The sequence below is a fragment of the Ursus maritimus genome, unplaced genomic scaffold (assembly GCF_017311325.1).
Source record: "Ursus maritimus isolate PB19 unplaced genomic scaffold, ASM1731132v1 scaffold_6, whole genome shotgun sequence".
Taxonomy (NCBI): Eukaryota; Metazoa; Chordata; class Mammalia; order Carnivora; family Ursidae; genus Ursus; species Ursus maritimus.
Window position 1 is genome coordinate 19,492,741 of NW_024426774.1, and position 15,151 is coordinate 19,507,891.

Here is a 15,151-nt window from a genome sequence, read left to right on the forward strand (position 1 = left end):
TTTTTTTTAAGTAGGCTCCACACCCAGCGTGGAGACCAATGTGGGGCTTGAACTCATGACCGTGAGATCAAGACCTGAGCTGAGATCAAGAATCAGACACTTAACTGACTGAGCCACCCAGGCGCCCCACCTGCTTAGCTTTCTTATAATGTAGTGCCCATACTATTTATTAATACTATATAATACTAGTTAACTGACTAGAAAATTATTTTATATTTATTTCCAAGACTATACTATAAATTTTTAAGATGGAATCATTGTTTTCTAGTCTTCATAATCCCTAAATTTCCAGCGCAGCTATAAATGCAATAAAGAGAAATTGACTCATTCAATTTTCTAGAAAGCCTTTCTTCCCTGAACTTTTAAGACTGGATGCAGTACTCTTTCTCTGTGCTGTGCATTGCCAAGTAATTATAATATGTGGTGAAAATGAATTCCAGCTACAAGCAACAACATGGAAGGATCCTGAAGCGGGGGGGAAGGTTCCACTATATGCATATAACAGCATTTCTCTAAAGCTCAAAAAACAAAAAGCAAAACTAAAGACTTTAATATGTGGGAATACACATATACTTGATAATACTGTTTAAAAAGCAAAGGAATAATAGGGGCGCCTGGGTAGCGCAGTCGTTAAAGCGTCTGCCTTCGGCTCAGGGCGTGATCCTGGCGATCCGGGATCGAATCCCACATCAGGCTCCTCCGCTGGGAGCCTGCTTCTTCCTCTCCCACTCCCCCTGCTGTGTTCCCTCTCTCGCTGGCTGTCTCTCTGTCACATAAATAAATAAAATCTTTAAAAAAAATAAAAATAAAAATAAAAAGCAAAGGAATAATAAACCAAATTCTGCATAGAGGTAAGCTCTGTGGGGAAGGTAGAAACAAGGAAATGGGATCGGGGGCACTTACACACGACATGGTTTTAACAATATGTGAGTAGGATGTGGGTTCATGCGTGTTCATTTTATCATTACGCTTCATATCTTACATATCTGTCATATATGCTATTGTAATGAATATACCATTAAAAATAACAATCAAGGGGGAAGGACGACCCTGGTGGTCAGGATTCATAACCACTAATCCTAAGAATGAAATTCTCCATCTTCTAGCTGGGTATTGGCAGTTCCGGGATTCATATATACTGGTCAAAACCAGAAGGATATCAGACACCTAGGAATGAAAGTTGCCCTTCATATGTCTTTTGATAAACAAAAGTTTTAATATGAATATAGATGAATTTACCAACTTTTTCTATGGTTAGTCAAACACCTGCCTTCAGCTCAGGTCATGATCCCCGGGTTCTGGGACTGAGCCACATGGGCTCCCTGCTCAGTGGGGAGTCTGTTTTTTCCTTTCTCTCTGCTCCTCCCCCCACACCCTGGTCATGCTATCTCTCTCTCTAATAAATACATAAAATCTTTTTTAAAAAGACATTCCCTACATTTTCTTCTGAAGTTTTAAAGTTGTGTCTTCATGTTAATCCATCTGGTGGTATTTTCTGTATACAGCATGAAGCGAAGAGCCAGTATGTTTTGTCTGTATGCACAACCAATCGATCCCGCACACTTACGAAATAGTTCCTCTTTCTTTAGTGATGATGGAAGCTGCTTTTGAGATTAAATACTTCCTGATTTCTCAAGAGTTAGACCCTCCTTGGATTTAGGTTAAATTCATGCTTCTTGCTGCCTACATATCACCTCTGGACTCAGCCCTTTGCCTACTAAATCTATGATAATTTTCAGACACCTCCAGCTTAATAAAGGACTTTTAGCAATCCCACTTTCCACAACAGTTAAGACTGGAGTATAACCATTTTTGCTTTGCTAGATACAAAAGAGTCACTTGTGCCTGAGCTGTGGTGGGGAAGCAGAACAGTTGTATCTTATGCTGAGAGTTGAGAGTTACACTGAGCTTGAGTCAGCAGCACATGCTCTCCCAGACTTCCTAGTGTAGCACCAACCTGCTAACATCCCAGGCATGCAACAGAGGACCGCACAGCAACCAAATCCTCAAGCCCAATTAAATATAGAAACTAATTTTCAGAAGAATGGGAATCTCTATATCTCTAATGATTTTCATCTGCACAGTTTAAATTCTTTATGACTTAGTTATTGATGATATAAATCTAGACAGAAAGACAGTTATAGAAAAACAATAATCTCCATTCTCTAGGAAAAGTAATCATGGTTGAGAAGCTAAATGACCTAAGCCAAAGGAAGAATTAAAAAAGGACAGCCATAAGAGGAAGAAGTCAATCAGAGAAAGACAATTATATGATCTCACTCATACGTGGACTTAAAGAAACAAAACAGAGGATCATAGGGGAAGAGAGGGGAAAAAAACCCCAAGAAATCAGAGGGAGACAAACCATAAGAGACTCTTTCTTTTAAATAAAAAATCAAGTATTTAATAACTTGTTTAATTACTTAAGTAAAGATTAGTTAATTGCTTACTTTATTTTTTAATTTTTTATTTGTTTTCCTTTAAATTTAAATTCAATTAATTAACATATAACATATTATTAGTTTCAGAGGTAGAGGTCAGTGATTCATTAGTCATTTATAACACCCAGTGCTCATTATATCAAGCACCCTCCTTAATGTCCATCACCCGGTTACTCCATCCCCCCACCCACCTCCTGGCCAGCAACCCTCAGTTTGTTTGTTTCTTTTTTTTTTTTTTTAAAGATTTTATTTATTTATTTGACAGAGAGAGAGAGACAGCCAGAGAGAGAGGGAACACAAGCAGGGGGAGTGGGACAGGAAGAAGCAGGCTCCCAGCAGAGGAGCCTGATGTGGGGCTCGATCCCAGGACTCCAGGATCACGCCCTGAGCCGAAGGCAGATGCCTAACAACTGAGCCACCCAGGCGCCCCCTCAGTTTGTTTCTCATGATTAAGTGTCTTTTATGGTAAACACACACACACACACACACACACACACACACACCACTTTTTTTTTTTTAACGTATAATGTATTATTTATTTCAGGGTACAGGTCTGTGATTCATAAGTCTTACACAATACACAGTGCTCACCACAACACATACCCTCCCCAATGTCCATCATCCAACCACCCCATCCCTCCCACCCCCACCCACTCCATCATCCTCAGTTTGTTTCTTAAGATTAAGAGTCTCTTATGGTTTGTCTCTCTCTCTGGTTTCTTCTTCATTCATTTTTTCCTCTCTTCCCCTATGATCCTCTGCCTTGTTTCTCAAATTCCACATATCGGTGAGATCCTATGATAACTGTCTTTCTCTGATTGACTTATTTCGCTTACATAATACCCTCTAGTTCCATCCACGCCGTTGCAAATGGCAAGATTTCAATTTTTTGATGGCTGCGTAATATTCCATTGTATTATATATACCACACCTTCTATATCCATTCATGTGTCAATGGAAAACTGGGCTCTTTCCATAATTTGGCTATTGTGGACATTGCTGATGTAAACACTGGGGTGTAGTTGCCCCTTCTGATTACTACCTTTGTATCTTTGGGATAAATACCCCAGTAGTGCAACTGCTGGGTCACAGGGTAGCTCTACTTTGAACTTTTTGAGGAACCTCCATACTATTTTCCAGAGTGGCTGCACCAACTTGCATTCCCACCAACAGTGTAGGAGGGTTCCCATACATCTGTCCCATCCCCAAGGATGTCCCACATCCTTGCCAACATCTGTTGTTTCCTGATTTGTTCATTTTAGTCATTCTGACTGGTGTGAGGTGGTATCTCATTGTGGTTTTGATTTGTATTTCCCTGATGCCGAGTGATATTGAGCACTTTTTCATGTGCCTGTTGGCCATTTGGATGGCTTCTTTGCAGAAATGTCTGTTCATGTTTTCTGCCCATTTTTTTATTGGATTATTTGTTCTTTGGGTGTTGAGTTTGATAAGTTCGTTATAGATTTTGGATACCACCCCTTTATCTGATATGTCATTTGCAAATATCTTCTCCCATTCTGTCGGTTGTCTTTTGGTTTTGTTGACTGTTTCCTTTGCTGTGCAAAAGCTTTTTATCTTGATGAAGTCCCAATAGTCCATTTTTGCCCTTGCTTCCCTTGCCTTTGGCAATGTGTCTCAGAAGAATTTGCTGCAGCTGAGGTCAAAGAAGTTGCTGCTTGTGTTCATTTCAAGGATTTTGATGGATTCCTGTCTCACATTTAGGTCTTTCATCCATTTTGAGTCTATTTTTACGTATGGTGTAAGGAAATGGTCCAGCTTCACTCTTCTGCATGTGGCTGTCTGATTTTCCCAACACCATTTGTTGAAGAGACTTTTTTCCATTGGATATTCTTTCTTGCTTTGTCAAAGATTAGTTGACCATAGAGCTGAGAGTCCATTTCTGAGTTCTCTATTCTGTATGTGTCTGTTTTTGTGCCAGTACCATACTGTCTTGATGACTACAGCTTTGTTATAGAGCTTGAAGTCCGGAATTGTGATGCCACCAGCTTTGGTTTTCTTTTTCAACATTCTTCTGGCTATTAGGGGTCTTTTCTGGTTCCACACAAATTTTAGGATTATTTGTTCCATTTCTGTGAAAAAAGTGGATGGTACTTTGATAGGGATTGCACTGAATGTGTAGATTGCTCTAGGTAGTATAGACATTTTCACAATATTTATTCTTTCAATCCATGAGCATGGAATGTTCTTCCATTTCTTTGTGTCTTCCTCAATTTCTTTCAAGAGTATTCTATAGTTTCCTGAGTACAGATCCTTTGCCTCTTTGGTAAGATTTATTCCTAGCTATCTTACAGTTTGGGGTGCAACTGTAAATGGGATCGACTCCTTAATTTCTCTTTCTTCTATCTTGTTGTTGGTTTGTAGAAATGCAACTGATTTCTGTGCATTGATTTTATATCCTGCCACTTTACTGAATTCCTGTATGAGTTCTAGCAGTTTTGGGTGGAGTCTTTTGGGTTTTCCACATAAAGTATCATATCATCTGCAAAGAGTGAGAGTTTGACTACTTCTTTGCCGATTCAGATGTCTTTTCTTTCTTTTTGTCATCTGATTGCTGAGGCTAAGACTTTTAGTACTATGTTGAACAGCAGTGATGATAATGGACATCCCTGCCATGTTCCTGAACTTAGGGGGAAAGCTCTCAGTTTTTCCCTATTGAGAATGATATTTGCTGGGGATTTTTCATAGATGGCTTTTATGAAATTGAGGAATGTACCCTCTATCCCTACACTGCGAAGAGTTTTAATCAAGAAAGAATGCTGTACTTCGTCAAATGCTTTTTCCGCACCTATTGAGAGGATCATATGGTTCTTGTCCTTTCTCTAATTAATGTGGTGTATCACATTGATCGATCTGCGGACGTTGAACCACCTTTGCAGCCCAGGAATAAATCCCACTTGGTCGTGGTGAATAATCCTTTTAATGTACTGTTGGATCCTATTGGCTAGTATCTTGGTGAGAATTTTTGCATCCATGTTCATCAGGGATATTGGCCTGTAATTCTCCTTTTTGGTGGGGTCTTTGGTTTTGGGATCAAGGTAATGCTGGTCTCATAAAATGAGTTTGGAAGTTTTCCTTCCATTTCTATCTTTTGGAAGAATTTCAGAAGAATAGGTATTAATTCTTCTTTAAATGTTTGGTAGAATTCCCCTGGGAAGCCATCTGGCCCTGGGCTATTGTTTGTTGGGAGATTGATGACTGCTTCAATTTCCTTGCTGATTATGGATCTGTTCAGGTTTTCTATTTCTTCCTGGTTCAGTTTTGGTAGTTTATAAGTCCCTAGGAATGCACCCATTTCTTCCAGATTGTCTAATTTGTTGGCATATAGTTGCTCATAATATGTTCTTACAATTGTATGTATTTCTTTGGTGTTGGTTGTGATCTCTCCTCTTTCATTCATGATTTTATTTATTTGGGTCCTTTCTCTTTTCTTTTTGATAAGTCTGGCCAGGGGTTTATCAATTTTATTAATTCTTTCAAAGAACCAGCTCCTAATTTCATTGATCTGTTCTACTGTTCTTGGTTTCTGTTTCATTGATTTCTGCTCTGATCTTTATTATTTCTCTTCTCCTGCTGGGTTTAGGCTTTATTTGCTGTTCTTTCTCCAGCTTCTTTAGGTATACAGTAGGTTGTGTATTTGAGACCTTTCTTGTTTCTTGAGAAAGGCTTGTATTGCTATCTACTTCCCTCTTAGGACCGCCTTTGCTGCATCCCAAAGGTTTTGAACAGTTGTATTTTCATTTTCATTTGTTTCCATGAATTTTTTAAAATTCTTCTTTAATTTCCTGTTTGACCCATTCATTCTTTAGTAGGATGCTCTTTAGCCTCCATGTATTTGAGTTCTTTCCAACTTTCTTATTGTGACTGAGTTCGAGTTTCAAAGCATTGTGGTCTGAAAATATGCAGGGAAAGATCCCAATCTTTTGGTACCGGTTGGGACCTGATTTGTGACCAGGATGTGATCTACTCTGGAGAATGTTCCATGTGCACCAGAGAAAAATGTGTATTCTGTAGCTTTGGGATGGAATGTTCTGAATAGATCTGTGAAGTCTATCTGGTCCAGTATGTCATTTAAAGCCCTTATTTCCTTGTTGACCTTTTGCTTAGATGATCTGTTCATTTCAGTGAGGGCGGTGTTAAAGTTCCCTACTATTATTGTATTATTGTTGATGTTTTTCTTTGATTTTGTTATTAATTGGCTTACATAACTGGCTGCTCCCATGTTAGGTGCATAAATATTTACAATTGTTAGATCTTCTTGCTGGATAGACCCTTGAAGTATGATATAGTGTCCTTCCTCATCTCTTATTATGGTCTTTGGTTTAAAATCTAATTTGTCTGATATACGGATTGCCACCTCAGCTTTCTTTTGATGTCCATTAGCATGATAAATGGTCTTCCACCCCCTCATAAGGACTCTTAATCATAGGAAACAAACTTAGGGTTGTTGGGGGGGGAGGGATGGGGTAACTGGGTGATGGACAGTAAGGAGGGCACGTGACGCAATGAGCACTGGTATTATATAAGGCTGATGAATCACTGAACTCTACCTCTGAAACTAATAGTACATTTTACGTTAATTTTAAAAAAAGGATAGCTATGCAGAATCCCAGATGATAGCACATTAAAAATCAACTGCGGAATGTCAAATGTTACAACTTACACAGAAAGAACCCACTCTTTGGAAATTCAGAGGTCTGGTGAAAATCAAGTCACTAACTTAGTGTCCAAAATGTCTTCACTTACCAAAGAGTGTGCACACATCTTTCTAAGACTGATAGGAAATAAGCCCCTAATAGCTTTGATTGGCTCACTTTCATGTAATGCTCTTCTAGAATATTTCTCCATTCCCTCCAAAATAGCATCCAAGTGGGAGCTGAAGCTGCTCTCTACCCTTAGTCGGATCCTGTGCCCTTTGGTCTCTCAGCCCTGAGACAGTTTATGTTGAAGTGGGAAGGTTCCACAGCCATGGTGCAAGGGATTCCCACGTGGTTTCATGTCTGAGGATGTGCACAGGTAGCAAGCACCCTTCTCCTTCAACGGAGTCCTGCCCTATGAGGCACCAGGGGAATATACTCGTAGGACAGAAGAGCATTATTCCTGCCAAGAGTCTTTAAAGTCAGGCTGATTAACAAGATAAGAAGATCGAGTGTAGCACAGTGGTCTTGAAGCAGTCACAAAAGTATAAACACTGCTCTGCTTGTCATGGAACTGGAGACTGGTGTTGACCTGGTTCTGAAGTTCTCAGAGACATTAATAATGGAAGCCAAACACCTGAAGCGGTAACAGAACAAGGGGAACGCGTTTGTTCTGACAGGACAAGTTATAGTGATAAACAGATTCTATCCCACTAGTCTGGTTCCCTGACACATAAATTCCTACTGTAGCAGATTACCATTTGCTGACAGTATCCCTGCTTACCTCAGCAGCCGCAGCTCCGCCAGCAATGTGGGGTTCTGCTGCGCCTTCTCAGGGGTGGGCTGGGAAGCCTGCTCATGCTCCAGACGGAGACGCTGGATCTCCTGCAGGATCTCCCTAGAGAGGACAGATGAAAGAAAGATGGCTGCACAGCTCGCTCTTTCCTGTCATGACTTCTAACTCTAGTACAGTGGCCCCTACCAATCTTGTTCTGACTGTTTCCAAATAACCAAGAAGTGAAAGAGCCACCTTCTCAACACTGCTGCACTTCATATTTCTTCAATGAAACAATCCTTCGTGGTAGAAAAAGTCATATAAATACTCTTCTCAAGAACTTGAAAAATCTCCACAAAAGGAAACCAACCACTAGAATGCTCTGTTCCTTTCTAGAGAAAGGAAAAAAGAACTCCCTACAACCTCCTAATGGGTCCTATGCTAACTTCCCCCATCTTTCTCTCTCCTCTTCCTCTTGAGCTGCTGAGTGATGATGGCTGCCATTTCTTCCTATGCCTGTTACATTACATTCAATCCTCTTGTTCTGGTTTCTCCTTTTCAGGGCATACTGATGTGCTGTCTGGTCTCCGTGCCTTTATTTATTTATTTATTTATTTATTTATTTATTTAATTTTATTTTTAAGATTTTATTTATCTATTTGAGAGAGAGAGAGCACGCAAAAGAAGGGGGAGTGGAAGGCAGAGGGAGAAGCAGGCTTCCCGCTGAGCAGGGAGCCCAACACATGGCTCAATCCCAGGACCCTGGGATCATGACCTGAGCCGAAGGCAGACACTTAACCAACTGAGCCATCCAGGCGTCCCTCTCCATGCCTTTAACTGGTTTTGTGGTGAGAGAACAGACATTCACACACAGCACAGTGGGCCAGGATAAGATGACTAGATAGAGCAAAAGGGAGTTGGAGTGGAAAAGGGAATCCTGAGAGGGGAACCGGTGGGCGGGAGAAGGCCCTGGCGTAAAGAATCCGCCTGAGGGCACGTGAGCAGGGCTCTGGGCTACCAGAATGTACAGCGTGCAGAGATCTATAAATTACAGTAGGGGCATTCCCATGAGTTGGTCTGGCCTATATTCACTGAGGTGGGATCTTCCTTTATGGTCAAAAGTCAGCTACTCTACAAGGAAAATGGGAATCAGATACTCACATGATTGTCTTGGACTTTAGAAGCTGGCTCGACTTCTGCATTCTTACCTGTTTTTGTTTTCCAGTTCTGCGATAAGCTGTCTTTGTTGTTTGTTGGCATCAAAGTTAAAGCTCAGGTCAGTGGGAGGACGGGTCTACAGTGAGGAGAGAGAAACATTTTTTTTTTTTTTTCTTTTTGGGGTATGTGTGTGTGTGTGATTAAACTACATCCTGAGTCCTAGACTACAGATTTTTTAAAACAGACTTTTGAGGTATAATTTACATACCATGAAATCCACCCATTTTAAATATACCATTCACAGAGTCTTAGTAAATTTAAACTGTTGTGCAACGAATCACCACAGTCCAGTTTTAGAACATTTTCCGTCACCACAAAAAATTCCCTCATGCTGGTTTGTCGTCAGTTGCCACTCTCATCCCCAACCACAGGCAACCACTGATAACTTTCTGTCTATAGTTCTGCCTTTTCTAGAAGCTTCATATATATGGACTCATACATGTAGTCTTTGGTTTCTGGCTTTCACTCAGCATGTTGTTTCTGAGGTTTGTCACTGTTGCTCCATGAATCAGGAGCTCCTTCCCTTTTATTGCTGAGTAGTATTCCACTGTTTCCAGTTTTTGACTGTTACAAATGAAGTTGCTGTAAATTTTCATTTATAAATCTTTGTGTTGATATATGTTTTCATTTCTCTTGGGTAAATACCTAAGGAGTGGAATTCCTGAGTTATATGCTAACTCTGTATTTAATATTTTGAGGAACTATCCAACTGTTTTCCAAAGTAGCTGTACCATTCTAGAATCCCACCAACAATGAGGGATGGTTCCAATTTCTCCACATCGTCAACACTTGTCATTGCCTTTTCTTTTAACCAGATTCTAGTCCATGTGAAATATTTAATTTGTGGGACTTTTTTAAAGAAGATTTTATTTATTTATTGAGAAAGAAAGAGCGAGTGAGAGAGAGAGCACGCGAGCAGTGGGAGGGGCAGAGGGAGAGAGAGAATCCCAAGCAGACTCTGTGCTGAGCAAAGAGCCCAACATGGGACTCGATCCTAGGACCCTGAGATCATGACCTGAGCCGAAATCAAGAGTTGGACACCCAACCGACTGCGCCACCCACACGCCCCCTGTGTGTTTTTTTAATTGAGATATAATTTGCATACCATAAAATCCATTAAAGGGTCCAATTCAGTGGTTTTTAAAATATATTTACAAGATTGTGAGATTATCACCACTATCTAATTCCAGAACGTTTTCATCACCCCCAAAAGAAACCCCATCCCCATAGCAGTCATTCCCCATTCCCCCTACACCCACACCCTGACAACTGCTAACCTATCTTTTACGTCTATGGATTTGACTATTCTGGATATTTCATATACATGGAATCATACAATATGTGATCTTTTATGTCTGGCTTCTTTCAGCAAAATGTTTTCAGGGTTCATCTGTGTTGTAGCATGTATCGATACTTCATTCTTTTTTGTGGCTGAACAACATTCTGTTACATGGATATCCTACATTTTGTTTATGCATTCAACAGCTGATGGGCATTTGGGTTTTTCCCATTTTTGGGCAATTTCGAACAATGTTGTGATGAACATCTGTGGACACGTTTTTGTGTACAGACACGTTTTCATTTCTCTTGGGTATATATCTAGGAGGGGAACTGCTGGGTCATACAGTAACTGCCTTTTGAGGAACTGCCAAGTTACTCGCATAAGTGGAAAATGGCTGCACCATTTTACATGCTCACCAGCAATGTACGAAGGTTCCATTTTTTCCATATCCTTGTCAACACTTGTTACTGTACGTCTTTTTGCTCATAGTCATCCTAGTGGGTGTGAAGCGGTATCTCACGGTGAATGCAACTTGCATTTTCCCTATGACTAATATGTGGAGCATGCTTTCATGTGCTTATTGGGCATTTGCATATCTTCTCTGGCGAAATCATTCGTGGTTTTGATTTGCATATCCAGTGACATTTCTGACCCTTGTTACCTCCTTTAAGCATATGGAAACCGATCAACACAAACTAGGAAAATGGATGCACAGGCAATGTTTCCTTTATTTTTCATTAGCCAGAACGGAAGCTCAAAACGCAGGTTCTGCAATGGCTATGCTTCACGCTCTGCACAAACTTGGTTCTACCCAAAACATGACCTACCATGAAGCAGAAACCTTGTTTCCTGTCTAGAGCTTAAAGATGCAATAAGTAATTCTTTTCATGTGGCATTTCCTAAATAAACAGGGGTAAAACAGCATAGCAAATGTGGGTGGGAGGCTTTTTACCAAATATTTTTTTCTTAAAAGAAAAAAAAAAGGTGATGTTTTTTCCTTTAGAGTGGACCGACAGCCAATTGAGCAAATTTTCTATATTCTTTCCATTGTGACAGCCTGAGCCGAGCCTCAGAAAAATGGCTTGCCTGAGACGGAATCTGCTGTGAATGACAGATTTCCAATTCTTGAAAATGGGAGTTAAGACAAATGGCTCCTTATCAGCGTGGGATCAGGGAAAATAATGGATGAGGAAATGGGCTCTAAAAGGAATGGGCTTTGTGATGGCAAACAAACAAAAAACCTCACAGTATTTCATTGGAAATTTCTTTTCCTTTTTTTAAAGATTTTATTTATTTATTTGAGAGAGAGCAAGAGCACAAGTGGGGGGAGGGGCAAAGGGAGGAGAAGCAGACTCCCCACTGAGCAGGGAGCCCAATGTGGGGCTCCATCCCAGGAGCCTGGAGCATGAGCTGAGCCGAAGGCAGACGCTTAACTGATTGAGCCACCAGGTGCCCCTTCATTGGAAATTTCTAAAGAATCTTTTCAGTTTTGAGTTACTGCAAGGCTGAGGCTTCTATTAAAGAGCAGGTTAATACAGGAATCAAGAGAAGAGTTATTATCAGCAGCAATTCCTAACCAGGCACCATTCTTTGGCACCAAGAAGTACTGTTACTCAAGTACAAAGAAGCGTGGGTGGAAGAAGATTTCTATCCTGAGGCAGCAGTTCCGCTGGACTGACAACAGGGAGAGCCCCCAGAGGTAAGTGTTGATGGTGGCTTATTTCACCCAATCAAATTTTATTTTATTTTATTTTTTTAAAGATTTTTTATTTTTATTTATTTGACAGAGATAGAGACAGCTAGCGAGAGAGGGAACACAAGCAGGGGGAGTGGGAGAGGAAGAAGCAGGCTCATAGAGGAGGAGCCTGACATGGGGCTCGAACCCGGAACGCCGGGATCACGCCCTGAGCCGAAGGCAGACGCTTTAACCGCTGTGCCACCCAGGCGCCCCTCACCCAATCAAATTTTAAACACAGTCAAGTGTACATTAAATAACAGAGAAACTTAGTATTTTATTTATTTACTATCTTAAACTCCACAGTGCTTCTTAAAAAAAAAAAAAAAAGCTAGGTCTCTCTCCCTAAAATGCCTGTAGGATACTGAAGAGAAAAAGACAGAAAGGTAATTATTAGTTCATAAAGCCACAGAATACTTCAACCACAAGAGACCTAAGGATGATTTCTTTCAAAAATTAACTAGTTCATTCCTTTATTCAGCAAATATTTCCTAAGCACCTACTATGTGCTAGATACTGTTCCAGGAAGTAGGATGCACGAGTGAGGGAGATACAGCCCCACCCTCATGTAGCTTACATGATGCTGGGAGAGAAAGATGAGGAACCAAAGATGTAAGTACAGACCTTCGGTAGTGATAAATCCAATGATGAAATCTAGGGTCATGAAATAGTAAACTGAGACAGAAGACTCTTTTCGAATGAGGTGATAATGAAAGGCTCTCAGAGACTCAGTCACGTGGGGAAGTAAAGCGGGTGCTGGGCTGAGGGACGGGGGCGCTGGGCAGAGGCCGAGGCCTGCAGCTGCTCCGTCTGTGTGTGCTCGGGTCAGTACTGATGGGAACAGGGCAGCCTTTGGTGAAAACGGTAGCTGACTCTAGGAAATGACCCTAGGCCCTGATCACCAAGGGCCATTTAGCATTGGAGAGGAGTTTCCCTTTCATTCTGAAAGTGATATGAAGCCACTGTAGGATTCTGAACAAGAAATGCATGGAATCGAGTCCAAATACTGTAGGTACACAGTCTGCCTTCAAGGAGACGGAGCTTGACTCTCAATCCTTTAGTACAGGCCGTCCGTAGTGGCTTCTTTCCAAAGAGGACAGTGTGGAAAGGGGGGGGAGGAGTTAACTTGATGTTGGAGAAAGCTGACAAACACTATCTTGGCCAGGTGATCAAGGTCAACATCAACAGTGATAAATGATGTTGGTACTACGTACCCTTGATACAACGGCACTTACGTCCTCCTCCTCAAAAGCTGTAACTCAAGTCTACTCATGAGAAAAACATCAGACTAATCCCATTTAAGGGACATTCTACAACGTATTTGACTAGTACTCCTCAAAGCTGCCAAGGTCATCAAAAACAAGGAGAGTTAGAGAAACTGTCATAGCCCAGAGGAGCCTAATAGACATGACAACTTAATGTAATGTGCTATCCTGGATGGAATCCTGGAATGGAAAAGGGACATTGGGTAAAAACTAACAAAACCTGAATAAAGCATGGACTTTAGTTAATAATGATGCATCAATATTGGCTCATTAATTGCAATATGCATCCCATGCTAATATGTTAATAATAGGAGAAACTGAGCATGATTATTTGGAAACTCTGTAGTAGCTTTGCAATTTCTCTGTAAATCTAAAACTGTTCTATAATAAAAAGTTTATAAAAAATCAACAAACCCCATTTTCTATATAGAGAATTTACTGTAGTGAGAGAAGAATGGAAGTAGATAGGCTAGTGAGGAATCCTAGGTTTTGCTATCTACTCACCATGCAAACCTTGAGTTATTTTATTTCCCTATACTTTTATTTTCTTAGCTGTAAAATGGGATTATGTACAGAAAGAGGTGTGAAGAGGATCAACTCCTTTGTTACGTGGGCATTCTCTTAGGTTTAGGTAATCTCACAGAGCTCCATCATCTTTAAGAGTGGAGATATATCTGAAAAATACAGGGTAAGAAACAGGACCCCTTCGGGTATAACTGGGCAAATGTTATAAAACCAAGGAAAGCCAACGCAGTCAGCAAACTGCAATCTGGTAGCATGTATTTCTGAAACCTCTAAAAAAGGACTGGAGGCTTCCCATCTGTATGAACTTGGCAGGATGAGTTCCAGAGATGTGCCTGATACCCGCTAGGCTTTCTTCATATCCCAGGGGCGCCCACCCTCCCATCTCACTTAGACTAACTGGAGGGTTGTGGATTATTAATCTCTCTCAAAACCCCAATGGTTTTTAGGGTAGTGGGTCCCTAGCTCGCTGTAAATCAGAAGACTGAAAGTTTTGCTTTTCTTTTTAAAATAAAAATCAATGGACTCTGAACACAGAGATTCTGATTTAGCAGGTTGGAAGCAAAGCCAAGGATCTCTGTATTTTTTAAATGCTTCACACATGATTATAATATGTATCCACATGTGACAATTACTATTTTACAGGGGCTTTGCGTCATTAAATGTGTGCTGAACACCACATGGATACTGCTGATCTCTACTTGTAAGAAGCCACAAGGATATTTCTGGAATGGTGCACGCTGGGAGCAGGCGAAGTGATAAGGCTGTGAAGGCTGGGCTGAGCTATCTGAAAAAAAGCTGCTCGAAAACATGTGAGGTGGGATGACAACATGCTGTTTCCCCTTCCTTTCACATTTCTTCCAAGATTTCCATAACGAATTTCACATTTTTCATAAAGAAAAAAACTTAGAAAAAATAAACAAAAAACTCTCCTCAGATTACATCTAATGTTGCTGATGTTGGTGATGAAATTTTAAGAATTTGCTGTTATTACTATGATTTACCACACACTATAATTTTGTTTTGTTTTGTTTTTAAAGGAATTCAGGCACTCCAGGAAGACAAATGAGCTCTCCTGGCTCTTCTAAGCAACATCACATTTCTTTGTTCAAGGGTCAGCCTGAAAACGTTTCAGTGGCCACACTGTCACCTAAGAAGTCAGGACAGCTCTGCCACTGGGGTGCTCCACGGGGTGCAATGCTGGCTGCTTAAAGTAATTTAATGGTCTTTTTTTTTTTTTTTTTTTTTTTTTTTTGAA

The 15,151-nt window shown here is 40.6% G+C and overlaps 1 protein-coding gene and 1 long non-coding RNA gene across 13 annotated transcripts in view; one reads left to right on the plus strand and one right to left on the minus strand.

Moving 5' to 3' along the window:
- DTNB (dystrobrevin beta) overlaps positions 1-15,151 on the minus strand; it is a 231,551-nt gene that overhangs the window by 38,926 nt on the left and 177,474 nt on the right. For all 12 annotated transcript variants that reach the window (XR_005832775.1, XR_005832774.1, XR_005832776.1 and 9 more), the window contains 2 exons: positions 9,080-9,165; positions 7,881-7,994 (listed from right to left, as the gene is read on the minus strand). Coding sequence is in view for 9 of the 12 variants with exons in the window: in XM_040622973.1 (XP_040478907.1) it covers positions 7,881-7,994; positions 9,080-9,165 (200 nt within the window). In the remaining 3 variants the exon portion in view is untranslated. The remainder of the gene's footprint in view (positions 1-7,880; positions 7,995-9,079; positions 9,166-15,151) is intronic.
- On the plus strand, positions 11,710-15,146 carry LOC103671679. Its single transcript, XR_571002.2, has 2 exons — positions 11,710-12,070; positions 14,539-15,146. It is a non-coding gene; the product is annotated as an uncharacterized LOC103671679 (long non-coding RNA).